This window comes from Equus asinus, chromosome X (genome assembly GCF_041296235.1).
Source record: "Equus asinus isolate D_3611 breed Donkey chromosome X, EquAss-T2T_v2, whole genome shotgun sequence".
Classification (NCBI taxonomy): domain Eukaryota; kingdom Metazoa; phylum Chordata; class Mammalia; order Perissodactyla; family Equidae; genus Equus; species Equus asinus.
In genome coordinates, this window is record NC_091820.1 from 17,297,323 (window position 1) to 17,313,663 (window position 16,341).

General features: G+C 38.9%; 1 protein-coding gene across 3 annotated transcripts in view; it reads left to right on the plus strand.

The window, feature by feature from the left end:
- PHEX (phosphate regulating endopeptidase X-linked) overlaps positions 1–16,341 on the plus strand; it is a 203,005-nt gene that overhangs the window by 11,847 nt on the left and 174,817 nt on the right. For all 3 annotated transcript variants that reach the window (XM_070502642.1, XM_070502641.1, XM_044764063.2), the window contains one exon: positions 1,063–1,224. In XM_070502642.1, the coding sequence (XP_070358743.1) occupies positions 1,063–1,224 (162 nt within the window). The remainder of the gene's footprint in view (positions 1–1,062; positions 1,225–16,341) is intronic.

Sequence of the window (16,341 nt, forward strand, 5' to 3'; positions counted from 1 at the left end):
TTTGGAATGCCTCACTGTGCCCTCCTCTGGCTATGCCTCTCTTCTAGTTAAGGAGTCTTTGGCGCCATGTCGTCAGTCCTCTCCTACAACCTAGAATTCCCTGCTAGATGGCCCAAGCCTCCTTTTAGGGCCCTTGTGGGTGCCTTTCAGGGATTTCTACCTCTGAGAGTTTTACTGAATACCAAGGGGCTCAAGAATTCATACCTGGCCTTCCAGGTCTTTATGAAGGTATATTGTAAATATGTCTTTTAAATATTTAGATTATGGCACGTGGGCCTCTGTTTCAGTTAGCCTTTGCTGTGTGGAACAAACTGCGCCAAACCTTAGAGGCCTGAAACGGGAGTGATTAATGGTTCTCGTGCTTCCGTGGGTTAGGTGGGGATTCTTCTGCTGATACTGCCTAGGCTCATTCATATAGCTGCATTCAGCTGGAGGGTCGCCTGGCCTGGAAGGTCCATGATGGCCTCAGTCACATGTCTGGGAGTTGCTACTGGCTTGGTTCTTCTCCGTGTGGCCTTACTTCCTCTAGGAGGCTTCTTCAAAGGGCAGACTCAGGGCTCCTTTCAAAGGGAGTTACCATGGAAGGTGCAAGGCCTCCTAAGGCCTAGCTTTGCAACTCACAAGAAATCACTCTGCCATGTTCTGTTGATCAAAGCGAGTCACAAGGCCAGCCCAGACTCAAGGCAGGAAAAATAGATCCTACCGCTTGATGGGAAGAGTGGCAGAGTCACCTTGCAGAAGTGCGAGAGGGATAGAAGGAAATGTCACACATATCTTTGCAAACAATTTACCAGACACTCCGTTTGTATTCCTGTCCCATGCCCCACAGATGTTAGGGGCAGTCCTGCAAAAAACAATAACAACAATACTACCAAACTTTTATCCACTCCCTCTGAATGCAATAATTTAGTAAAGTGAAGTTGATTCAGGGAGTCATTTGAGGGGAAATGTAAAAGCCAAGGCTTGGGAAGTGATTGATATGAAATCGTTGTTTAATTTGGAAGAGAACAGTACACAATGTTCAGTGCTTGTCATTAATCCTATGACTTTCTTTTTAAATAGCTGCTGCCATCTTGAGTAAAGTAAATCTGTCTGTGGATCCTTGTGATAATTTCTTCCGGTTCGCCTGTGATGGCTGGATAGACAGCAATCCAATTCCTGAAGATATGCCAAGCTATGGGGTTTATCCTTGGCTGAGACATAATGTTGACCTCAAGTTGAAGGGTAAGTTTCTGCTGGGGTTTGGTGATGCCCTTTACAGAGAGCAATATTTGACAAGAAAAACATAGTTTTGGATTTGAAGCATGACTGCTCCCTTTTTAACTGTACTAAATTCATTTTCAAGATTTTTTTTTAAATGGAAGATTGAAAGGAAAGTTGTGGAATTCGTCTCCCAGATCTCATTGCATGCCTAGCATAGGTTGTTATCTTCACATTTGATAATAGTAAGTTCTGCTGAAGCGTAAATAGCATTTGATTGAGGTTGGGAGCAAAGGAATAGTTAATGGAAATTATGTTAATATACTTATTTGTCTCTTGTGTTTGGAGCAAACTTTGTCACTTGCTCATTGTGTCCTGGATTTTCATGATTTACAAAATGTACTTAACACCTCATTGTCTTTTGACATCGCTTTTGAGAACTCTGGATGACCTTGTGTTTGTCATATTGTTCCTGTTAACTTCGAAGTTGGCTCCGGGGAGACTGTCTTTTTCTCCCACGTCCTCTCTAGCAACGACAAGCTCACACACACGTACTCGCATGTGCCTGCACAAACACTTCAGAAGTTGAGAATGTCTTTGACTAGGGGATCTTCTGTTTGCATTGGATCTAATTTTTATGCTGAGCTATTGGAGAAAGCCACTTCAGGAGGGAAGTGGGGAAGTTTCAAGGACAGATAAGGTGGTCATTGTTGAGAGGAGGCAAAAATAGTATGCGTTTTTTTCCTCTTTTTGATAACTTATGCCATATAACTCGTGTTCAGTAACACCTACAAAGAATTTCTGAGAAGTTAAAAGAATCATTTTTCTTTCTTCCCCATCTCCCCAAGATTTTAAGTACATGGAAATTAAACATATATCAATTCACATACACATTATAACAACTGAAACTATTGGCAAAATAATTAGATACCTATTGTCAATTGTAAGGAAAAATGTGCTTGAATTTCACAGTTGGATATGAATCATATGGACTTATATTTTCTACCAGGAGGCCCAAACTTAGTCTTCATAAATTATAAATGAGAATTTTTGAAAATGTCAGAGTTTTCCCCCTAACTCAACAGGTGAGATTCCCATACTAGAGAACCATAAATAAGAACTTCAGGAATGAATTTACTAATACTTATTTCCCTGTACCATATTAACCCATGCTGGTCCGTCACCTACCGCTCTTGCCTATTTCCTGTTTCCTTTCTCTGGCTTCTTTTCTTCCTAGACATAGAGATGTGTGCACACGCACACACACAGAATCATGCATGCAGAAATATCACTGAAGGATAAGAAAAAGACAAGATTTCCAGATAAATGCTCCTTTTATATTAGTTATAGCCAAAAGATTTCTATCTTCAGGGTATGAAGCAGTTACAATAATTTAAAGAACCTTCTGGGGGTGTCTTAATGTAAAAATCAGTATTGATGTACTTTGAGAAGGATGCTGTATATTGGCTCCTCCAAAATTCATAGAAATAAGAGTAAATTGTTCAGAGCAGCATGAGGGTTTTTGTTTGCTTGCTTTTAAAAAATGAAAAATTTTATTTCCAAGCTCAATGGGGAAAATAAAAAAAGAGCAGAAACAACATGCAAAAAGTAAGAAGAAAGTCACCCATAAATCCACCCTTAGGAATAACTACTAATAAAGCAATTGGGTATATCTTTCCAGGTGTTTCCCCAAGCGTGGGCACACACGTATAGCCTCATACACACACCTATATATTTAAAAAATTAGCTGATATCATGCATGCTACTCTGTCCCCTGCTTTAAAAACTGATGTATTGCTCATAGACTTGGATTATGTCAGTAGTTATCTTTTCCTATTATAAATAACACTATAATAAATATCCATGTGTATACATCTTTATGTTTTTCTCTAAATGTATCCGTAGGATAAATTCCCAAAAATGGAATTGTTATGTTGAAAGAGTATTCACAGTTTAATTTTTGATGCGTATGGCAGAATCACCCTTTAGAAAATTATTTCTAGGTCTTTATATATTTTCTTGCTGTTTTAAATGGTTACTTTTCTCCATCAACTGTTTTTTGTGGTATAAAGTAGGTCAGTAAACTATGGCCTGTGGGTCAATTCCAGCCCACTGCCTGTTTTTGCAATAAAGTTTTATTGCAAGACAGCCACATTCATCCATTTATGCATTATCAATGGTTACTTTTGTGCTACAATGACAGAGTTGAATAGTTGCTACAGAGACCATTTAGCCTGCAAAGCCTAAAGTATTTACTTTCTGACCGTTATGGAAAAAGTTTGCCAATCGTGATGCCTGGTGTAAAGCTTTGATATAGCTATATTGGATCTGATTAGAACTATCTTATTAATAACCTTTTGGTGGCTTCTTTGGGGTTTTTTTAGGTAGGTAATCATAAAATTAAGAAGGAATTACAATTTTTTGTCTCTCCTCTCCTTTTGCTATATTTGCTAGAGCCTCCAGAACAAGTGTTGAATAATAGCAATGATAACGGGTGTAATTTTTCTCTTCCTAGCTTGGGTGGTAAAGCCTCAAGTATTCCCCGCCTACCCAGTATATTTTTTTCCTTTGTTTCTAATAGGTATTCTTTATTGTTTTCTGTTATTCTTAGTTTGCAAAAAGGCATTGTTCAGGGAAAATGTCTCTTCACTTTTTATTGAGACTCACATGGAGTATCTCAACTTCTGTAGATTTTCTCATGCTGAACTAACCTCATAATCCTGAAATAAATTCTACCTATGAATGGTTTATTATTTTCTTTAAGGAAATCTATAGAATTGAATAAACTAGTATTTTGTTTTGTACATTTGTGTCTATATTCATGATTCATATTGGTCCATGGACTTTTGTGTGCTAAGTTTGTCAGTTCTGTTATCAAGATTGTGCTGGCCTTGTGAAACAAAATTGGAGGCTTCCCACATATTTCTGTGCTCTGGGAAAGACACGACCAGTGAAATCCCAAGTTATTCTGTGATAAGCACTGTAAAGGATGAACCCAAAAATTGATCCTGGGGCTCTTGCTTCGAGTACCAAGAAGGAGAGCACAAGAAGGAGAGAGATGGTGGAGTAGGGTCTCTTTTAAATTATTAGCATCTTGTACCATATGTTTGTGTTTGAAATATAAAAATATGTATTCTTTAGAGTTTTTAATTTTGAGGTAATTCAGACTTACAGAAAAGTTAAAACAATAGCACGAGGAGCTCCCGTATACCCTTTACCCACATTCCCTGATTGTTACCATTTTGCTACATTTGCTTTATCATAGTATTCTTTCATTCTGTCTATAGATGTATAGATATTCTCATTCTCTGTCTATATCTGTACATTTACACATATAAATAATGAGAAGATATATCTATACATGTATAGATGGATAGATATTGATATACAGATAGCTTTGTGGATATTTTTCTGAACTCTAAGTATGTTGCAGACCATTAGATATTCTTGAAATGTGTAAGTAGAGCTTTTCAAATATCAGATGTGCTGACAATCTTATTTTTTTAATCACTGGATCTTTAAATTCTGTCTGTATCTTTTTATATATTCTATATCTATCTATACATCTATGTATCTCTCGGTCTATCTACCCATCCCTCCAGCCATCCAGGTAATACCAGGTCATTGTAGACCAACTATAAATGAATAACGAGAAGAAACACTTCAAGAAGAAGAACTTCAGATCCCACCACCCAGTGATAACTTTTAAATGCTAATATATATAAAATTATATGTATATCTCAAAAGGGATCATATATTCCATTTTTATAATCTTCCCTGTTTACTTGACATGTTAACATCTTTTCATGTCAGTAAAAATAGATCTATGCCGTCATTTGCCATGACTGCTTTGTATGGATATACTACAATTGATGTAATCAATTCCTGTGTTGCCATTTAGATTGTTTCCAGATTTTTTACTCATTGTAAGCTACTCAGAGCATGAGTTTTGAAGCCACAGCTGGATTCGAATCCTGGTTCCTTTTCATTTCTCCTCTGTGTCACTTTTGGCCAATTACTCATCTCACCTAGCTCAGTTTTCTTAGCTTTCAAATGGAGATAAGAATACCCATTTCATCGAGTTTGTGAGGACTAAAGGAGATGACCTGTATAAATTACCCAGTCTGGTTCCTGGCATTCAGCAGGCCTTCAATAAATATTTGTCCTTTGCTCCTCTATTTCGTCTCAAAGAAAGTTCTAAGGCTCATGAAGTAATGTCTATCAAATGCTTTAAGTTTTATTCTGGTCTGGTCTTTTGTAAATATCATGTGCTTCCAAAAATATTGAATACTGTCTAGATATTTTTCCTCGCCCTTGATAAGAAGAGAGAACATCCAAAAATAAAACCCAATACTACCAATCAAAAGAATACCATTTTCTTATGGCTGATAGAGAACACACAGATACGGCTGTCCAATTTGTGAAGTAAAATGGATTTGACAGACCTGGCTGATGAAAAATTACCCTCTATTGAAGTCAGCAACCTGGCCTCGTAAATTTTTTCTTTAAATGGCATATAAGACTCAGATTTCTACTTGGAAAAGAAAATTATTTCTTGTTCTCTCTAAGAAGCAGGATTTTTTTTCAAAAGGCTGAATGTAGTCATGTGTTTGAATGTCTTAAAATTTCCTTCCTACAAAACCTCCCAAATTTGTCTTCATGTGACCGTGAAGATGACACAGCATGCGTTGCTTATGAACGACCAGATGAAAATTTTGCAAATGAGCACTTATGAAACATGAGGCAATGAGTGAGATAGAACACTTGTGTCAAACAGAAGACAGATGACTCAAGCTAGGGCCAGCTCATCTCTAGTATGGAATAGCAGTCTTTGCCAGTATTTTCTAAAGAAATGCAGTATATTATTATGTTCAAGCACAGACATCCCCAGAAGAACAATAAGATGAAGTAGGATCCATGCATTAATGAGCAGAGGAAGATGATCGTGATTCATAGATCGGTTATTTATTTGTAAATACCTGCTGGCTGAGAATCAAATGGTTGTCATAATTAAATAATCCCCTCCATAATCTTGTTTTTCCTACAGATGATCCTAGCCAAATCATCTTTTGCAGATAATAGAAAGCTGAAAACTTCAGTTCAGCTCCTGTGAAGTCATTTGATAATTGGGAAGTTCAGATTATTGAAGACATAGTGAATTGTGTCATTTTCCTCATGCCATGCACATAGTATAAAGATGTACCAAAGTGAGCCTTGACATCAAGTTCTTTGAAACAAATGATGTCAGACTGGAAAAAAACAAAACGAGAATGTGGTGGTTAAATGCTAAGGAGCAACCAGCTTTTGTGGTGGGCTTTTTATTCCTGGTGAAAACTCAGCCCCTGGAAGTCTCAGTGAGTCTGCTGTATAAACTGGGTGCACCCACTCCGAGCAGATTCCTATTTTTCTGATCATGCTGGCTCTTTTTCAAGTGACCACACAGGAAGCAACAAATGGCTCAATTTTACATATGTCATCATCAGTCCTGCCTGTACAGAGGGTGCTGTGTGAAGATTTGGGCCTGTATGGAATACTTTTAGAATGTGAAGTGAAATGATTTTACCCTAAAGGTTTTTTTGTTGTTCACATTTTTCCTAATCTCAGTACACCATTTGAGCAGGGATAGGGGTGTGGGTGCGTGGAGTGTGAGGAAGGGGAAAGAAGTCGTCCAACTTAAAAAGTTTAGCAATTTGTTGTTAGGAGACACTCACTTCAGATATAGAAATGAATTTCTTCCTGAAGGCATTGTGAAAAACGTGCACGTAGCTCTCAGAGATGTTCTCTTTCTAAACAGCTGAAGGAAGTAGAGGCCATGAGAATGGCTACCATGTGTAAAAGCTTGTGTTCTGGTAGTTCTGACAGTCAGCATGCTAGGTTTTCTTCTTGTGTGTTCCTTTCCACCCCCACTGCATGTCCTTGTCTTCCTTTTTGACTCTTACCTACTCCAAGCCTTCGATTTTTTCCCCCATGGCTTTATTGTAGCTCTTCTGTCAAAGTGATTAATATTAAAATAAGTTGAGTATGCTTGATAAAAACCACATCTATTCATTACATTCGTTCTGAGTTGTATGCTCCTTAATTTGGGGGAAATACACTTGCTTCAAATAGATTGACATGCATAGCATTTTGACTATTATTAATCTGTGAACTCAAGACTATTTACTGAGCATTTACTTTTTTCCTGGCACCAATTGCTTTCAGTCACAAGTAGCAGAAACCCCAACTCAAATTGGCTTAAACAATAAAGAAAATTTGCTGGGTTCACATAACCAAAATGTCTAGTAGTAATGTGAACTTCAGGTAAGGGTTGATCCAGCAGCTGAACCATGTTATTAAGGATCACATTTCTTTCTTTCTCTCTACTCTGACATCTACTGTCTCGTTCTTCTAAGTTTGTTTGGTCATAAGATTGTTGCCAACAGCAACCAGAATTGACACTTCCTCATTCACACCCAGCAAGAGGCATTGTGTTAGACACAGGAAAATACAGAAGTGGAGAGGCTAATAAGGCTGCCCTGTGGCCGAGTGGTTAAGTTCATGTGCTCTGCTTCGGCAGACCAGGGTTTCACCAGTTCAGATCCTGGGCGCGGACCTAGCTCAGCTCATCAAGCCATACTGTGACGGCATCCCACATAGCAGAACCAGAAGGACCTACAACTAGAAGATACAACTGTGTACTGGGGGTCTTTGGGTAGAAGAAGAAAGAAAACAAAAAGAAAAGAAGGTTGGAAATAGATGTTAGCTCAGCTGCCAATCTTTAAAAAAAAAAAAAGGCCCCCCCAAGACTACTCATGTGGAAATTAAAAATCTGCACATCTCAAAATGTTTCAATAGATGTTGTAATCCAGGCTCTGGAGCTGCACTGTTCAATCTGGTAGCCACTAGCCGCGTGTGGCTCTTGAGCACTTGAAATATGGCTAGCTGGAATTGAGATGTGCTGTAAGTGTAAGATACACACCAAATTTCAGACTTCATTCAAAAAATATGTAAAATATCTAATAGATGATTTATTTCATCAATTACATATTGAAATGATAATATTTTCAGACATTGGGTTAAATAAAATATATTATTAAACATAATTTCACCTGTTTTGTTTTACTTTATTAAATGTATCTACAAGAAAACTAACAATTGCTTATGTGGCTCAGATAATATTTCTACAGACAGTGCTGCTCTGGAGCCCTGAAGAGGCCATTAGAAAGGTGAGCTATCTGGGAATACATTTAAGTTTATTTCAGTGATAGATTTCAGTGATAGAGAAGGGTCAAAGAACACTGGTATTAAAAATAGTTTTCTATTCCCATCTCCAGTCCCTCTCTATCCTGTTACCCTATTAGTGTCCTTTGTGGCACTTATAGCCATCTAAAATTATCTTGTTTGTGTACTTGCTTACTTGCCTCCCTGTCCCCAGCAGATGGTAAATTCCCTGAGAGCCAGAATCTTGTTCATTTTGGGCTTCACTGTGACTCAGCACCCGGCATAGTGCCTGGCACATAGCTGATGCTCAGTAAATAGTTGTTGAAGAAAGGAGAGAAAGATTGTGCCCACTGTGAGTGGCTGGATGCAGTGGTGGGGTGACTGGCTGGCTGAATGGGGAGGGGTGGCTTTCTCTTCTCTTTTCTCCCCCTCTTCCTATGCCTGGGCCTTTGCATGTTGTCCCAGAAGAGCCCTGAGATGCAACTAGAGCTTGCCCCTTAGGGGAGGGGAAGAGTAATTGTCAGTTCTCCATTTGTGTTGCAGGCCTCAGGAAGGCAGGACCAGGGGAGTGGGCAGTGAGACAGGTTAGAGCCCTTCCCAGGGCTCCAAGACTCCCTGGCAGTATGATCTGTGTAAATTACGACAAGGAAGATAAGAACTCACAGGATGGTGTTCAAGTTTGGGCTCTGAAAAGAGATTGGGACTCTGCCACCTCCTGGCTATGTGACCGCAGGCAAACCACTTGACTCTGAGCTTCAGTTTCTCATCTGGGGATACTGTTGGATGAATTTAATGAGATGTGTCGAAAGTCTTCCGCACAGGGTTCAATAAATGGCATCTGGTATTACTGTTAATTTCATGAGAATTAAACTAACATTTTAAAAACACTTGGCACGTAGTAGATGCTTAACAAATGTTAGTTTCCTACCCAAATAAAAATTACAACTTTAACTGATAAGAAAATTTAACAGCATTATTAAAGTAAAATACTGTGATCTAGTTTTCCCCCAAAGTCCCAACATGCCTGTAAATAAGGTAGCTAATCCTGAAAGAGGTAAGCGTTGGGGTGAAAATGATAGATGAGGATATTCGTGTGTATTTCCAACATTTATTGCCATATTTTGGTCATGACCCCAGACCCGGGAAGGTCTTGATAACCTAATTGGTTAGACAGCACATTCATTGGGGAACATGAGTTTTTTTTTTTTTTTTTATTAATGTTATGATAGATTACAACCTTGTGAGATTTCAGTTGTACATTTTTGTTAGTCATGTTGTGGGTACACCACTTCCCCCTCCGTACCCTCCCCCCACCCCCCCTTTTCTCTGGTAACCACCGATCAGATCTCCTTATCAATATACTAATTTCCACCTATGAGTGGAGTCATATAGAGTTCGTCTTTCTCTGACTGACTTATTTCGCTTAACATAATGCCCTCGAGGTCCATCCACGTTGTTGTGAATGGGCCAATTTCGTCTTTTTTTATGGCTGAGTAGTATTCCATTGTGTATATATACCACATCTTCTTTATCCAATCATCAGTTTCTGGGCATGTAGGCTGGTTCCACGTCTTGGCTATTGTAAATAATGCTGCGATGAACATAGGGGTGCAACGGACTCTTGAGATATCTGATATCAGGTTCTTAGGATAGATACCCAGTAATGGGATGGCTGGGTCATAGGGTATTTCTATTTTTAACTTTTTGAGAAATCTCCATACTGTTTTCCATAGTGGCTGTACCAGTTTGCATTCCCACCAACAGTGTATGAGGGTTCCTCTTTCTCCACAACCTCTCCAACATTTGTCGTTCTTGGTTTTGGATGTTTTTGCCAATCTAACGGGTGTAAGGTGATATCTTAGTGTAGTTTTGATTTGCATTTCCCTGATGATTAGCGATGATGCACATCTTTTCATGTGTCTATTGGCCATATTCATATCTTCTTTTGAGAAATGTCTGTTCATGTCCTCTGCCCATTTTTTGATCGGGTTGTTTGTTTTTTTGTTGTTAAGCAGTGTGAGTTCTTTGTATATTATGGAGATTAACCCTTTGTCGGATAAGTGGCTTGTAAATATTTTTTCCCAATTAGTGAGCTGTTTTTTTGTTTCAATTCTGTTTTCCCTTGCCTTGAAGAAGCTCTTTAGTCTGATGAAGTCCCATTTGTTTATTCTTTCTATTGTTTCCCTCAACTGAGGAGTTACAGTGTCCGAAAAGATTCTTTTGAAACTGATGTCAAAGAGTGTACTGCCTATATTCTCTTCCAAAAGACTTATTGTCTCAGGCCTAATCTTTAGGTCTTTGATCCATTTTGAGTTTATTTTGGTGTGTGGTGAAAAAGAATGGTCAATTTTCAATCTTTTGCATGTGGCTGTCCAGTTTTCCCAGCACCATTTGTTGAAGAGACTTTCTTTTCTCCATTGTAGGCCCTCTGCTCCTTTGTCGAAGATTAGCTGTCCATAGATGTGTGGTTTTATCTCTGGGCTTTCAATTCTGTTCCATTGATCTGTGGACCTGTTTTTGTACCAGTACCATGCTGTTTTGATCACTGTAGCTTTGTAGTATGTTTTGAAATCGGGGATTGTGATTCCACCGGCTTTGTTTTTCTTGCTCAGGATTGCTTTAGCAATTCGCGGTCTTTTGTTCCCCCATATGAATTTTAGGATTGTTTGTTCAATTTCTGTGAAGAATGTTCTTGGGATTCTGATTGGGATAGCATTGAATCTGTATATTGCTTTAGGTAGTATGGACATTTTAACTATGTTTATTCTTCCAATCCATGTGCAAGGAATGTTTTTCCATCTCTTTATGTCATCGCCTATTTCTTTCAAGAAAGTCTTGTAGTTTTCATTGTATAGATCCTTCACTTCCTTGGTTAAGTTTATCCCAAGGTATTTTATTCTTTTCGTTGCGATTGTGAATGGGATAGAGTTCTTGAGTTCTTTTTCTGTTAGTTTATTGTTAGTGTATAGAAATGCTACTGATTTATGCACGTTAATTTTATACCCGGCTACTTTGCTGTAGTTGTTGATTATTTCTAATAGTTTTTCTGTGGATTCTTTGGGGTTTTCTATGTATAAGATCATGTCGCCTGCAAACAACGAGAGTTTTACTTCTTCGTTACCTATTTGGATTCCTTTTATTTCTTTTTCCTGCCGAATTGCTCTGGCCAGCACCTCCAGTACTATGTTGAATAGGAGTGGTGAAAGTGGGCACCCTTGTCTTGTTCCTGTCCTCAGAGGGATGGCTTTCAGCTTTTGTCCATTGAGTATGATGTTGGCTGTGGGTCTATCATATATGGCCTTTATTATGTTGAGGTACTTTCTTTCTATACCCATTTTACTGAGGGTTTTTATCATAAATGGGTGTTGGATCTTGTTGAATGCTTTCTCTGCATCTATTGAGATGATCATGTGGTTTTTGTTTTTCATTTTGTTGATGTAGTGTATCACGTTGATTGACTTGCGGATGTTGAACCATCCCTGTGTCCCTGGTATAAATCCCACTTGATCATGGTGTATAATCTTTTTGATGTATTGCTGTAATCGGTTTGCCAAAATTTTGTTGAGGATTTTTGCATCTATGTTCATCAGTGATATCGGCCTATAGTTCTCCTTCTTTGTGTTGTCCTTGTCAGGTTTGGGGATCAGAGTGATGTTGGCTTCATAGAATGTGTTAGGGAGTTCTCCATCTTTCTCAATTTTCTGGAACAGTTTGAGGAGAATAGGTATTTGGGGAACATGAGTTTTAAATCACTCTTGCAGGGAGAGAGAGAGGAGGAAAGGGGAATTGGTGAAAATAAGGGAAAAATGTCATCTTCGGCCGCTCTTGATCCTGTAGATGTCATTGCTTTGTTTGTTTATACGAATTTCCCTTCTCTCTTTTCTTTCCCTCGTCCCTAGGGGATCCTTAACTCGGGGCCACAGCCCCTCAAAAGGGCTGTGGATAGAATTCAGGGACTTGAATGGGAAAATAAGCACTTTTACTTTCACTAACCTCTGACAGAACTCTAGCATTTTCTTTAGTTATGAACCTAGGCAACAAACTCTGATGTTATTAGCCATGACTTTATTACCAGTGGGAATCATCGTTATTTTTCTATCTTGATACAGATGTTGCAGGCATCTTGAAATATTATCTACGTACATCACCACATCAAAATCATGGTAGTGGCTAGACCCCACGCTAGATCTTATTATTTAATGAGTTAATGAAGTAACACACATGATGTCAAACAATAAAACAACTGTTTTGTTAACTGTGTTTCAGAATCACTGATTTCTGTTGTAAACGTATGTTTCTTAAGCACGCATAAACGTTATTTTGAGAATGATCTGTAGGTTTAAGAGCCTGCCCATGGGATGAATGGCACAGAAACGATTAAGAACCCCTGTCTCTGTAAAGATTGCTGGGACAGGCCTCAAGAAGGTGTAGTTTTATTTAACTCCAGCCTTTCGGAGCATCCTAATTCAGGTGTTTTGAGTAGAGTTGGCTATTACATGGCCGCATGGGACCTCGCATACCCAAATCTTTGAATGTCCGCTGTCTAGAATCCCTGGGTAATGAGCACGTTACTGACAGTGAATATGTGTTTATAAGGATGTTAGATGAAACCCGAGATTTGTGTTTGGAGATTTGTGCCAATGCCAAGCCTTGAACTGATTAAGTGCAGGCTTTGTGGGATTACCTATGGCACGGAATAAATATATTTATAGATGAAATTACTGAGTGTTACTACCTGCCTATTATGAAAGCAGAGAGTTAAAGGTCAATGCCCAACTAGAGATGATACAGCTTTTGTTGTGGTGTAGTTAGAAATATTTACAAACAGTGCAAATGATTGAAAATAGTAATATACAAAGTAGAGTCTTTATTCATAAATACATATTATGCGATGTATGAAGGAGCTCGCTTGCCATCTGATCTTGAAGACAGGGACTCTTGGTTGGACTTGGAAGGGTCAGGGTAGAGAGGGACTGTAAATATGGAGGTGCTGTGAATGAAGTTCTAAGGAGAAGACCAAATTAGTATAACCTGGCTTTGTTGGAAGGAAGGCATGAACGGGGCTGTTGGTGAGAGATGACAGGAGCGAGATGGGCGGATGAAGGATGTCGGAATCCATTTGTGAGATTTTTGACTCACAGGAGGGAATGCTGAGGTTTCTGAGAAGTGGAGCAACAGCCTGGAAATGCTGTGCATGGGAATATTGACTGAAAAAAGGAGTGGAAAAGCAGATGAGGGGGCATTTTTGTAGTGTAAATATTGCAACACGTTATGAAAAGTTGCCTGCAAGTTAGCTTGAATGTTGTAGGAAGAAAGAAACATTTTACTTTAGAAAATTGTCAACTAAATTTAGTTTCTTTTGACTAAATATAAGTTCTTTGGCATGACTAATGACGCAGGATATGTGCATCCTGAGAAAGACATATATACACCCACAGTGACACTCCTCAACCTGCCCACACCCAGGCCCTGTTTTGCAAGGTTGGTGTGTATAAGTGTAGTTTGCTTTGCAGTTGTTTGGAAGGGTCGCATATTTTTGAAAAGCCACTTCCTGAAAGACATGACTGTTTGGGCAGGGAAGAAAAATCCTAGCTGGCTTGCGTGGTAACGGTTTGGAGGCGTACCCGCGTGAGCTTCAGTGGTAACGATTCCTGAAATTCCTCCAAGTCCCCACGTGTTCCTGCTGTTGCTTGCCAGAAGCCGGAATAATAACGGAGCTGAGAATATGGGATTTTTGCAGGAACTTCTAAGGGTCATCCAGATTTCACAGCAGAAGCAGATGACTCAGATTTCCTGGGCCTTGAAACCTTCGTCTTAGAGAAATGGGTCAGTCACTTACCTTTACTGTACTCCTAATTGGTCAATGGCAAAACTCAGGCACTAGAAAAATTAAAAAGCTGGTTGTACACAAAAGTGCTTGGGTAAACTGAGTTGTTAATTTCACCCTTGCGTTTCCAAACTCCCTGATGAGATGGCTTCAGCTGCTCAGTCACCTTCAATTTTGAGAACCTTTCGATTAGGACTTGAAGGTATGGATGGGTCCAGCATCTTTACAATGTTGCAACATCCCCATTTCTATCCCAACTTACTCCGAATGGGAGTTATTTCTACTCATTACTGTGAAGTGAGCCTTTAACAGATTTCAGAAAAAATTCGTGTGAGTACATCACACAGAGAAGGGCCTAACAGGCCAGGCATTATAGAGGTGACCTTATTTAATAATACCCTTAGTTACCATTTGTTGAACTCTCTAAAACTGAACTCCCAACAAGCCTATAAGATTTATCCTCATTTTACAAATGGGGGAACAAAGGCACCGAGCAGTACAATAGCCAGTCCAAGATCACACAGTGAATAGGTGATGGAACTAGGATTAGGATTTAGATGGTTTGATCCTTAGTGCTTGGTAAAAGCCCTGAAAACTAGGAAGGTGGTGTTATCCCATTTTACAGTTGTGAAAGCTGAGGTTTAGAGAGGTTAAGTAACTCACCCATATTCACACAGCTAGTAATCTATAAATGTCTCCATTTATAGATTTATAAATTTATTTATAAATTACTCAAGGGTCATGTCCAAACTAAGCAAGTAGAGAACTGTAGCCAGTGTCCATTGGAGAGGGTTCTGTGAGTTTTCTGAAATGAGAACCATTCAAAATAACCACTCTGGCAGTATGCTTTGCTAGTTGACATTAAAGAATGCCAGGCAATGCCCTAAGTAATTTATTAATTTCTCTCAATTTATATTTCCCAACATTTTGGCCAAGTTCTGGAAGAAAGTGAGAAAAAAAGTGAGATTTCTTTTTTCCCCCTTGATCTACACGCTGTTCTGGATACATACCAGTGCAGGTAAATTAAGATGTAAAATTCTGTTATTTTAGTTGAGGTCAAAGGTGTTGGTGTCAGTCTGGAACTTAGGAGCTGTGGAGAAGAGGAAGTTGGGGTTTGAAAGCTGTAGGTCGTTGCCAGAATGAAACATGTCTAGTGGGGATGCATGGGAAGTGCTGGGTGAGGAAAGGAGGCAATTGTGGCTCTGGCTGAGGTCTAAAGGCTGCACAGCCCATGGTGTGGCAGGATGCCCGTGAAGCTGCTCTCACCAGAGGCCTCACGCCTGCCTTCCCACTTGGCCAAACTTGTATTTTTGCCCCTGAGACCTGGATGTGAAACCTAATATTCAGGAGTTAAAATGTCTCAACTCACTGGAGGTTCACTTGTCCTTAAAGTACTTTTGAAGTCATTTGGAATAATTTTCATATTTCTTTTATTTAAATCCAAACACAGCTTTAATATTCCAGACACATTTGTTATTTCCCAGAATGAAAAATACTGGGTCTTCTGTAGTGGTAACACTATAGTTATATGCAACTTTTTGGGTTATATTTATTTGACTTAAAATTAAGCAAGAGAACACAGAAACACCGCTGAGTCTTCCATAGCCTTAACTAAATTAGTGCCATATTTCATCAAATCAAAAATACTGTCAACTGTAAGATGCACTGTTGTTTCATGTATGCTAAGACTAAGCTGTTACACAATGCTTTCTTATCACTTGATATTTTTATGTTTGTTGAAAGAGTTCTTTTAGACTTAGACATTAATTTTTATCATATGTTACTCCTTGGCATTAATTAAAAAAGGAAATCGCAAGCAGAAGGAGTGGTTGTTCCTAAAACTTCTTTGCAGTCTTTTTGATTTCAAATCATCAGTGCTTTTGTTTTCTCACAAAACATTGTCCTCTTTCCATCAACAACAGCAGTGATTCAGCATTTCTCTAAAAAAGTGCTCCCATTGTCTCAGGGATTTTCCTCCAAGATTGCCTTTTTGGATATGCAGGAAGTTTTCATTTCGTTGCCAAATCGTAGTGAAATCTCTCTGAAGACATTGTAAGTGACAGTTTACTAGCCATGCAACCAACTCATTTGAAGGGCCGACTGTAAGAACTGCT